Source organism: Dama dama, chromosome 22 (assembly GCF_033118175.1).
Source record: "Dama dama isolate Ldn47 chromosome 22, ASM3311817v1, whole genome shotgun sequence".
Taxonomy (NCBI): Eukaryota; Metazoa; Chordata; class Mammalia; order Artiodactyla; family Cervidae; genus Dama; species Dama dama.
The window spans coordinates 42,543,263-42,555,690 of NC_083702.1; the positions used below are offsets into that span (position 1 = coordinate 42,543,263).

At 37.5% G+C, this 12,428-nt stretch overlaps 1 protein-coding gene across 1 annotated transcript in view; it reads right to left on the reverse strand.

Annotated features, from left to right (window-relative positions):
- SYT10 (synaptotagmin 10) overlaps window positions 1–12,428 on the reverse strand; it is a 104,645-nt gene that overhangs the window by 47,736 nt on the left and 44,481 nt on the right. Inside the window, exon 3 of the mRNA XM_061124145.1 lies at window positions 2,601–3,168. Coding sequence (XP_060980128.1) covers window positions 2,601–3,168 — 568 coding nt within the window. The remainder of the gene's footprint in view (window positions 1–2,600; window positions 3,169–12,428) is intronic.

The window sequence follows — 12,428 nt, forward strand, 5'->3', positions numbered from 1 at the left end:
ACGAGTGTACTACAGAAGGAGCTATTTAGATTTTAACAGTTTTCTTATTTTTTAAATAACCTCTGTCTCTGTCTAAAACTTCAACATTTTAAGTTTATAATTTGTGGTTAAACTTTTATAAAACATGTTAAATACATAAGGACAGCCTGGCAGTAAAAAATTAAATACCTTCATTTAATAACTAATAAATGAAAAAAAAAGTAGCACTCTAACCTTCTAGGAGACCAGTTCCCTAATTCTGTTTCTCCAGTTCTATTCTGGACAAATATTCTTGAATATAAAATAAATTTCTGTAAAAAGAATGCAACAGTTTTTAGTATAACAAAATTTATGCCTAATTTAAATGTCCAACAATAAAAGATTCACTAGGGAAAATGGATCATATCTTGAACATCATGTAGTAAAACAAATATCATCTGAAAAAAAGCATGGAAAAGTTTAAACTTATATTGACTTTAATTATTTTCATACATTTATAGAAAAACAAATAGAAAACAATATGCCAAGTTTTTACATATTAATTCATGGCATTATAGACTACTTAATTGCATATTTTAATCTATTTTTCAAATTTTGATATTAAATTATTTTATAATCATAAAAATCATTTTACAATGAAAAAGACAAGTTCTAATGTAAACAATTCCAGTTGAGTTATTTCAAATCCTAAAAGATGATGCTGTGAAAGTGCTGCACTCAATATGCCAACAAATTTGGAAAACTCAGCAGTGACCACAGGAATGGAAAAGGTCAGTTTTCATTCCAATCCCAAAGAAAGACAATGCCAAAGAATACTCAAACTACCACACAATTGCATTCATCTCACACAATAGTAAAGTAATGCTCAAAATTTTCCAAGCCAGGCTTCAACAATACATGAACCTTGAAATTTCAGATGTTCAGGCTGGTTTTAGAAAAGGCAGAGGAACTAGAAATCAAATTGCCAGCATCTTCTGGATCATCGAAAAAGCAAGAGAGTTCCAGTAAAACATCTATTTCTGTTTTATTGACTATGCCAAAGCCTTCAACTGTGTGGATCACAATAAACTGTGGAAAATTCTGAAAGAGATGGGAATACCAGACCACCTGACCTGCTCTCTGAGAAATCTGTATGCAGGTCAGGAAGCAACAGTTGGACATGGAACAAAAGACTGTTTCCAAATAGGAAAAGGAGTACATCAAGTCTGTATATTGTCACCCTGCTTATTTAACTTATATGCAGAGAACTTACTTAACTTACATCATGAGAAATGATGGGCTGGAGGAAGCACAAGCTGGAGTCAAGATTGCCGGGAAAAATGTCAATAACCTCAGATATGCAGATGACACCACCCTTATGGCAGAAAGTGAAGAAGAACTAAAGAGCCTCTTGAAAGTGAAAGAGGAGAGTGAAAAAGTTGGGTTAAAGCTCAACATTCAGAAAACTAGAATCATGGCATCTGGTCCCATCACTTCATGGCAAATAGATGGGAAAACAGTGGAAATAGTGGCAGACTTTGCTTCTTTGGGCTCCAAAATCACTGCAGATGGTGATTATAGCCATGAAATTAAAAGACACTTACTCCTTGGAAGGAAAGTTATGACCAACCTAGACAGCAGAGACATTAGTTTGTCAATAAAGGTCCATCTAGTTAAGGCTATGGTTTTTCCAGTAGCCATGTATGGATGTGAGATTTGGATTATAAAGAAAGCTGATGTCGAAAAACTGACACTTTTGAACTGTGGTGTTGGAGAAGACTCTTGAGAGTCCCTTGGACTGCAGGGAGATCAGTCCTGGGTGTTCATGGAAGGACTGATGCTGAAGCTGAAACTCCAATACTTTGGCCACCTGATGTGAAGAGCTGAGTCATTTGAAAAGACCCTGATGCAGGGAAAGATTGAGGGCAGGAGGAGTAGGAGACGACAGAGGATGAGATGGTTGGATGGCATCACTGACTCAGTGGACATTAACTTGGGTAATCTCCAGGAGTTGGTGATGGACAGGGAGGCCTGGGGTGCTGCAGTCCATGGGGCTGCAAAGAGTCAGACAGAAGTGAGCGGCTGAACTGAACGGAACGGAATGTAAACAATCACTTCCTCATCATTTGCAATTTCAAATGGTATAATTCTACCAATTCCACAACTGAAGGAGTGGGCAGTTTTAAGCCAAATCAAGGCCTTTCCAAATGGCATCAAAGTACATTTTAGGTTAAACCTGAGGAATTAAATCGTCTTAAATAATTAAAATCAATAACAACTATTTGGAAATTGACTGTAGAGAATAAGTTAAAGATAAATATTTTACAAATGAAAAGGCCTACTATTTTGGGCAAATTATAAGAACTGTCCAGTATGGTGAAGTAATGAACTTCCTCAAAACAAGAAGTGTAGAAACAAAGGTTAGACATTGAAAGAAAAGATTTTTTATGTATACAATCACTAATATTACCTAGATAGTGTTAAGTGCCTGAATTATGTATGTATATATGTAATTCATACACTGTTTGCAGGTATTTAGGACAAAATTTCCCTAACCTTTTGGAACTAATCTGGGTGAAAATTAGTTTTATATATCACTGCAGGTCAAATAAAAGAAATATATTGGTGGAATTATAACTTACTGTGGTAGCACAATGAATATCTTTCCATACTGTGGCTTCTCTGGAGAGATCAGAGGCTTCAAACAAATTATCAAAAATCACTTCCCCAATCATGTCATGTCTAGAAAATCTGTCAAAATCATACACACTGAAATGTAGTTTTCTGTTGCTTAGTTGATCATATGCTACAGGAAACTGAAAAGTTTCATCAAATAGAGGATTTAAAGTCTTTCTGTGCACACGAGTCTGAAATTTCTTTTTCCTATCTGGAAGAAGATACATCTTCACATAAGGGTCAGAAGTTCCCATGAAGTCTTTAGCAGGGAGATCTAAGGCTTTGATAATTTTCACCACTAGAAGTTCATTTTCATAATCATACTGGAGGGTGAAATTAAGCTTCCCACAGGTTTTGACATCTTCTTTCCTGTCGTCCTCAGAGTCCACTGATTTCTGTTTGTAGAGTTCTGGTTTTATTCTCCCAATGCTGGTGGTTGTTTCTCCTCTTTGTAAAATGGGTTCTGTGCCCATGCCCAAATCAACACTGGAAACCTGCATTTGCCTTGGTAGGTGTCTTCTGAAGGAATTGTGTCTGCATACATATATATACATATATATACACACAAAAAATCATTTAGGTAGATTGTTTTGATAATAATGTTATATACAGTGGCATATAAACTCTTCCCCACACCCATGATAATGAAGTATTTTATCGACAGCAATAAACAGATGGACACACACACACACAAACACATACACACACAGTACTTTTGAAAAACCAGGATGAAGTATTCAAAGAGAAAATCTCCTAAAATTATAAAAACACCTAAAACACACAAATGCACAATTTACAAGTTCTTGGTATTTTTACTTACCATCATAAGCACAATTACAAAGAAATAGGATTACCAAAAAAGTTCAATATTACACAAAATGCTATAAATGTTATCAATTACTGGGTGGATCAAGATGTAAACATTATGTAAACAAATCATTCAGATGACTGGTTTCTTTTCATCTGGATATTTTGGTCCTATGAATTTTCATTTTAGTGTCAATATTAAAGGCATAAGTCCACATGTTCTTACACGATGTTATTTCTAACATTTAACCAAATTAACATTTACTTTTCAAAAAAATACATAATTATGACAGCCAAAATGCACATTTTACTTTTTTCAACATAGACTGGCTTCAGAAACTCTTAAGGATTGAAAAATTGTAGAATTTTAGAATTTGGGGTTAAATAATAGTTCTTAAAATTCAAACTGAATTTCATATACTCACTGTTACTGTTTATCTCATCAACATTTCCAGAACATTAAATATATATATATATATATATATATATATATCAGCTTACTAATTGTCACCTAACTGTGACTTGCATTAAGATCTGATTCTCTTATACTTTCTCCATGATTTCTAGCATGAGCTATGTCAACTTAAGTGTTTCCTCAAGATCTAGTTCCAGGTTTTTTGTTCTTTTTTCAGTCACTCCATTAGACTAATAATCAGTTCCTGGGCTATAATTACTATCTTAAATCTGATGATTCCCAGAGATTCCTGAGATATAGATATATCTCATATAGACAAAAATTTAGTTCCATATCTCGTTGTCTTCAAGGGAAATTTCTAAACAAATGTCCTAATTTTGCCCCAAAGTCAAGCAAATTCTTGATTTTCTCTATTTTGCTTTCAAATCTGTTATCTCTTCTATAATCTCTTATAATAGGTCTAACAGTTTTATCAATCATTTATGCTTGGAATGCTGCAGTATGCTTTGAATCACCTTTCCTTTAATTCATGGGCTTTGCTCAATTTTCTAAGTCCTGTGGATCTACTGCTTTGAGACATCTCATATTCTGCTTCATTTCCATTGCTATATTCGGTCCAGATTCTCATCACCTCATACTTTGCTTTCTACAGTAGCCTTCAGTTTGACTTTCCTTCTTTCAGCTTTCTCTTACACTCAATAGCTCTCCAGCACTTATGTCAAAATCCTTTGCTCTTGTCGTTATATCTTTTTCCACTTGATCATAATTGGAAAATTATTTCTATACAAAGACAAACTAGGACTACTTTATCTCAGATGAGGGAATTTGCTCCTAATTAAACTATACTGAATTCAAAACTAAAATAATTCAGTATTTTAGTTTCAGTATTTAAGTTTAAATATAAAAGTCTTTACTGGCTCACTTAAAGCTTGAAGTGATCTGCTTCCTCAGATTGATCCCATTTTAATGTGTTGAACACACTATATAATGTATTTTAATATTGACTCTATTCCAGATATATAAGATCAGGGGCTTAAATTAGGGTCACAAATCATCAGGAACTAATAAGAATTTTAAAAGGAATACAGGTAGAATATATTGCTGTGAATTATTAAATAGATCTAGTATAGCCCACTTTATACATGCAACATTCTTAAGAGATTTGGAATGCTTACTAAACAATCTAATGTTTCTGCCAAAATCACTTTCACTTATGCAAAAATTTAATATTTTTTTATTTTTGCAAGCAAAAAACCCCACAAAAATTGTTTTCTTATTTTTTATAAATTGATCCATACTTTCACCTCCCTTATGCTTTTCAATAAAATTTAATCTTCTGTCCTCCCCCTAAAAAAATCAATAATTTATTTCTTATGTCACTGAATATAACTGTGCAGCTGAAAGCCCCTTCTAACAGGAATCAAAAAGTATTAAGATTTTCATTCTAGTAAGCCAGTACCCTAATTATAGAGTAAATAGTGCCTGTTCTAAGTCAGAGTTTAGCTAGTCATCTAGGAGAAGCTTTAATTATTACAATGTTAAAGCATTGTCATGACAACACAGATCTTTACCTTATTCCATTTTTTTTTTCTCCTTTGGAATGACAGTGGTAAGTGGCTAGTCTCAAACAAATATCCAACCAATTAAAGTACAGGCCATTAGACTGCTACAGACCCCACTCTTAACCTTCAAACCTAAGAAAACAACACACAAATACTTCTCCAGATTGAGAAGGAAAAATTTAACCCACCTTACCTGGAACATCCGAGGGTAGCTACTAAATATAGTCAATATTACATAATGTCACAGGAATAAATGTATTAATACGGCAACTGTAAAATATTATTTTACCAACAGTTCTTTTCTTTCAAACAAAATCAGAGACCAGAAGTTGAATACGTATGGACAGAATCTCTTTGGGTGACATGTGAGTAGAGTCCTGGAATCCCACTGGAAACCGTGCCAATATTTCCCACTATCCAAGTGAAAGCACTTGAAGAAGATTATATTGAGACGAGATTTAAAAAATGCTGCACTTGAAATCAGACAGTAGTGTGGCCCCAGCCTTCCTATGAAGTGAGCAACTTTGGACAAGCCCCTTCACCTCTTGAACTTTATTTTCTTCATCCATGCTGCCATGTGTTGCTCAGTTGCTTTAGTCATGCCTGACGCTGAGAACCTACGGACTGTCACCCGCCAGGATCCTCTGTCCTTGGGGTTCTCCAGGCAAGAATACTGGTGTAGGTTGCCATTTCCTTCTCCAGGGAATCCCAACCCAGGTATCGAGCCCATGTCTCTTACATTGTATTGTTCTTCATCCTGCTCACAGCGCCAATTGTCTTGCTGTATCTCACTGTGCACATTGCTCGCTGAAACCATGGTAAGCAAGGTTACCATGAGAGCTAAGAGACTGGAAGAAAATGTGAGGAGTGTAGGAACTGCAGACCTGTTTATTCTCTCCTGGCTGGTGCAGCAGACATAGCAGACATAGCAGACACAACATAACTGCACACAACCCTTCTTTCTTGTCTTCCTTTACCACTTTCACATCAGTCCTCCTGAATACACCACTCCAGGCTCTAAAAAGTTCAAGTCAACAGATCACATCCACAATGTTGTAAAATAATTAGCCTCCAATTAAAATAAATAAATTTATATTTTTTAAAAAACCAGATCATATCCCCATTACCACTTATTGTGAGGCATTTTCAGTTCAGTCACTCCATCGTGTCAGACTCTTTGTGATGCCATGAACTGCAGCACTGTGAGTCATTTACCAATACTCAAATCACTTCTTTTAAAATCTTCATTATTTTAATCTCTTCATTCACGAACTCTTTGACAATGCTTTTGCTTTAATACCTGACAATGCACAAATTTATTCCAACTACTTGGCCTTTCAGTTCAGTTCAATCACTCAGTAGTGTTTGACTCTTTGTGATCCCATGGATTGTTGCACACCAGGCTTCCCTGTCCAGCACCAACCCCTGGAGCTTGCTTAAATTCACGTCCATTGAGTTCATGACGCCATCTAACTATCTCATCCTCTGTCACCTCCATCTCCTCCTGCTGTCAATATTTCCCACCATCAGAGTCTTTTCCAATGAGTCAGTTCTTTGCATCAGGTGGCTGAAGTGTTGGAGCTGCAGCTTCAGCATCAGTCCTTCCAGGGACTATTCAGAGTCGATTTCCTTTAGGATTGACTGGTTTGATCTCCTTGCTACTCAAGGAACTCTCAAGAATCTTGTCCAGTACTACAATTTGAAAGCATTAATTCTTCAGTGCTCAGCATTTTTATGGTCCAACTTTCATACCTGTACATGACTATTGGAAAAACCATAGCTTTGAGTATAGGGACTTTGTCAGCAAAGTGATGTCTCTGCTTTTAAATATGCTGACTAGGTTTGTCATAGCTTTTCTTCCAAGGAGCAAACATCTTTGAATTTCATGATGGCAATCACAATCCACAGAGATTTTGGAGCCCAAGAAAATAAAGTATGTCTCTGTTTCCATGTTTCCCCCATTTATTAGTCCTGAAGTGATGGGACCAGATGCCATGAGCTTAGTTTTCTAAATGTTGAGTTTTAAGTTCACATTTTTGCTCTCCTCTTTCACCTTTATCGAGGCCCTTTAGTTCCACTTAGCTTTCTGCCATTAGGGTGGTGTCATCTAGATATCTGAGGTTATTGATATTTCTCCCCAAAACCTTGATTCCAGCTTGTATTTCATCCAGCCTGGCGTTTCACATCAGGTACTCTGTGTATCAGTTAAATAAGTAGGGTGAAAATATACAGCCTTGATGCACCACTCCTTTTGAAATTTTGAATCCGCCCATTGTATCACGTCTGGTGTTAACTGTTGCTTCCTGGCCTGCATACAAGTTGTTCAGGAGGTAGGTATGTTGGTCTTTTATTCTCATTTATTTAAGAATTTTCCACAATTTGTTGTGATCCACGCAGTGAAAGGTTTTATTATAGTCAGTGAAGGAGAAGTAGATGTGTTCCTGGCATTTGCTTGCATTTTCTATGATCCAGTGGATATGGGCAATTTGATCTTTGGTTCCTCTGCCTTTTCTAAATAAAGCTTGAGCATGCGGAAGTTCTCAGTTTACATATTGTTGAAGCCTCAGGTCAGTTAAGTTACTCAGTCATGTCCAACGCTTTGCGACCCCATGAACCGCAGCACGCCAAGCCTCCCTGTCCATCACAAACTCCCGGAGTCCACCCAAACCCATGTTCATTGAGTCAGTGATGCCATCCAACCATCTCATCTTCTGTAGTTCCCTTCTACTCCTGCCCTTAATCTTTCCTAGCATCAGGGTCTTTTCCAATGAGTCAGCTCTTCACATCAAGTGGCCAAAGTATTGGAGTTTCAGCTTCGGCATCAGTCCTTCCAATGAACACACAGGACTGATCTCCTTTAGGATGGACTGGTTGAATCTCCTAGCAGTTCAAGGGACTCTCAAGAGTCTTCTTCAACACCACAGTTCAAAAGCATCAATTCTTCGGTGCTCAGCTTTCTTTATAGTCCAACCCTCACATCCATACATGACTACTGGAAAAACCATAGCCTTGACCAGATGGATCTTTGTTGGCAAAGTAATGTCTCTGCTTTTTAATATGTTGTCTAGGTTGGTCATAACTTTCCTTCCAAGGAGTAAACATCTTTTAATTTCATGGCTGCAATCACCATCTTCAGTGATTTTGGAGCACAGAAAAATAAAGTCAGCCACTGTTTCCAATGTTTCCCCATCTATTTGCCATGAAGTGATGGAACCAGATGCCATGATCTTAGTTTTCTGAATGTTGAGCTTTAAGCTAACTTTTTCACTTTCCTCTTTCACTTTCATCAAGAGGCTCTTTAGTTCTTCTTCACTTTCTGCCATAAGGGTGCTGTCATCTGCATATCTGAGGTTATTGATATTTCTCCTGGCAATCTTGATTCCAGCTTGTGCTTCCTCCAGCCCAGCATTTCTCATGATGTAGTCTGCATATAAGTTAAATAAGCAGGGTGACAATATATAACCTTGACATACTCCTTTTCCTATTTGGAACCAGTCTGTTGTTCCATGTCCATTTCTAACTGTTGCTTCCTGACCTGCATACAGGTTTCTCAAGAGGCAGGTCAGGTCGTCTGGTATTCCCATCTCTGTCAGAATTTTTCACAGTTTATTGTGATCCACACAGGCAAAGGCTATGGCATAGTCAATAAAGCAGAAATAGACATTTTCCTGGAACTCTCTTCCTTTTTCGATGATCCAATGGATGTTGGCAATTTGATCTCTGGTTCCTCTGCCTTTTCTAAAACCAGCTTGAATATCGGGAAGTTCATGGTTCACATATTGCTGAAGCCTTGCTTGGAGAATTTTAAGCATCACTTTACTAGCGTGTCAGATTGGTACAATTGTGCAGTAGTTTGAACATTCTTTGGCATTGCCTTTCTTTGGGATTGGAATGAAAGCTGACCTTTTCCAGTCCTGTGGCCACTGCTGAGTTTTCCAAATTTGTTGGCATATTGAGTGCAGCAGTTTCACAACATCATCTTTCAGGATTTGAAATAGCTCAACTGGAATTCCATCACCTCCACTAGCTTTGTTTGCAGTGATGCTTCCTAAGGTCCACTTGACTTCACATTCCAGGATGTCTGGCTCTAGGTGAGTGATCACACCATCGTGATTATCTGGATCATCAAGATCTTTTTTGAACAGTCCTTCTGTGTATTCTTGCCACCTCTACTTAATATCTTCTGCTTCTATTAGGTCCTTACCATTTCTCTCCTTTACTGAGCCCATCTTTGCCTGAAATGTCCCCTTGGTATCTCTAACTTTCTTGAAAAGATCTCTAGTCTTTCCCATTCTAATGTTTTCCTATATTTCTTATATTTCTTTGCATTGATCGCTGAGGAAGGCTTTCTTATCTCTCCTTGCTGTTCTTTGGAACTCTGCATTCAAATGGGAATCTCTTTCCCTTTCTCCTTTGCTTTCACTTCCCTTCTTTTCACAGCTATTTGTAAGGCCTCTTCAGAGAGCCATTTTGCTTTTCTGCATTTTTTTTCTCTTGGAGATGGTCTTGATTCCTGTCTCGTGTACAATGTCATGAACCTCCTTCCTTAGTTTATCAGGCACTCTGTCTATCAGATCTAGTCCCTTAAATCTATTTCTCACTTCCACTGTATAGTCATAAGGGATTTGATTTAGGTCATACTTGAATCGTCTAGTGGTTATCTCTACCTTTTTTGGTTTAAGTCTGAATTTGGCAATAAGGAGTTCATGATCTGAGCCACAGTCTGTTCCCTGTCTTGTTTTTGCTGACTGTATAGAGCTTCTCCATCTTTGACTGCAAAGAATATAATCAATCTGATTTCGGTGTCCAGCATCTGGTGATGTCCATGTGTAGAGTCTTCTCTTGTGTTGTTGGAAGAGGGTGTTTGCTATGACCAGTGCGTTCTCTTGGCAAAACTCTATTAGCATTTGCCCTGCTTCATTCTGTACTCAGGGCCAAATTTGCCCTGTTACTCCAGGTGTTTCTTGACTTCCTACTTTTGCATTCCAGTCCCCTATAATGAAAAGGACATCTTTTTTGGGTGTTAGTTCTAGAAGGTCTTGTTGGTCTTCATAGAACTGTTCAACTTCAGCTTCTTTAGCATTACTGGTCGGGCCATAGACTTGGATTACCATGATATTGAATGGTTTGCCTTGGAAACGAACAGAGGTCATTCTGTCGTTTTTAAGATTGCATCCAAGTACTGCATTTCAGACTGTTTTGTTGACTATGATGGCAACTGCATTTCTTCCAAGGGATTCCTGCCCACAGTAGTAGATATAATGGTCATCTGAGTTAAATTCACCCATTCCAGTCCATCTTAGTTCACTCATTCCTAGAATGTCGATGTTTACTCTTGTCATCTCCTGTTTGACCACTTCCAATTTGCCTTGATTCATGGACCTAACATTCCAGGTACCTATGCAATGTTGCTCTTTACAGCATCACACCTTGCTTCTATCACTAGTTCCATCCCCAACTGGATGTTGTTTTTGCTTTGTTTCCATCCCTTCATCTTTATGAATTTATGTCTCCACTGATCTCCAGTAGCATATTGGGCACCTACCGACCTGGGGAGTTCATCTTTCAGTGTCCAATCTTTTTGCCTTTTCATACTGTTGCTTGAAGGATTTTGAGCATTACCTTGCTAGCATGTGAAATGATCCCGATTGTGCAGTAGGTCCCTTCTTTATTCAATTCAATTCAATTCCATTGTTAATCATTAGAGTCACTCTCATGTATCTATTCTCAATTTTCTTGCTGCTCTCTATCTTCTTCGTGGTAGGGCAAAACCACAGTCCTAGTTGAATTCAACTTTCCACCATTTCTACACCTGTACATGTATAAGTGAATAAGCTAAAGAAAAACATAAATAGCTTTCAATGTTCATTTTAAATTCATGACCAAAATCCTCATTAGACCCTAACACTGAACAGCAAAACATTCTCACTCTTAATTTCCACCTTCTCATTTATTCAAACTTGTATCACCATCCTTATTCCCAATCTCACTTCCCATCTCACTAACTTCCCATTTCACTATGGGGCCTTAATTCCCATTTCACTAATGAAGTTGAAGGAAAGAGAAGAAACCTTCCACCTTATCAACTCTGTTATCAGTATCTGTATGTATATATATATATATATATATATATATATATATACATATATATGTGTGTGTGTGTGTGTGTATATATATATATATATATATATATATATAATTCTACCTTTCTGATTGCTAAAAGATTAATCATCCATGCTGCTCAGTTCAGATTAATTGCTCAGTCATGTCTGACTCTTTGAGAACCCATGGACTGCAGCACACCAGGTTTCTCTATCCATAACCAACTCCTGGAGCTTGTTCAAACTCATGTTCATTGGGTCGGTGATCCCATCCAACCATCTCATCCTCTGTGTTCCCCTTCTCCTCCTGCCTTCAATCTTTCCCAACATCAGGGTCTTTTCAAATGAGTCTGTTTTTCACATAAGTTGGCCAAAGTGTTGGAGTTTCAGCTTCACCATCAGTCCTTCCAATGAACACCCAGGACTGATTTCCTTTAGGCTTTACTGGTTGGATCTCCTTGCAGTCCAAGGGACTCTCAAGAGTCTTCATCAACACCACAGTTCAAAAGCATCATGTCGTCAGCACTCAGCTTTCTTTATAATCCAACCCTCACATCCAAACATGTCTACTGGAAAAACCATAGCCTTGACGAGACGAACCTTTGTCAGCAAAGTAATGCCTCTGTTTTTTAATATACTGTCTAGGCTGGTCATAGCTTTTCTTCTAAGGAGCAAGTGTCTTCTAATTTCATGGCCTCAGTCACCATTTGCAGTGACTTCGTAGCTGAAGAAAATAAAGTCTGACACTGCTTCCATTGTTTCCCCATCTTTGCCATGAAGTGATGGGACCAGATGTCATAATCTTAGTTTTCTGAATGTTGAGTTTTAAGTCAACTTTTTCACTCTCCTCTTTCACTTTCATCAAGAGGCTCTTTAGTTCTTCACTTTCTGCCATAAGATTGTGTCATC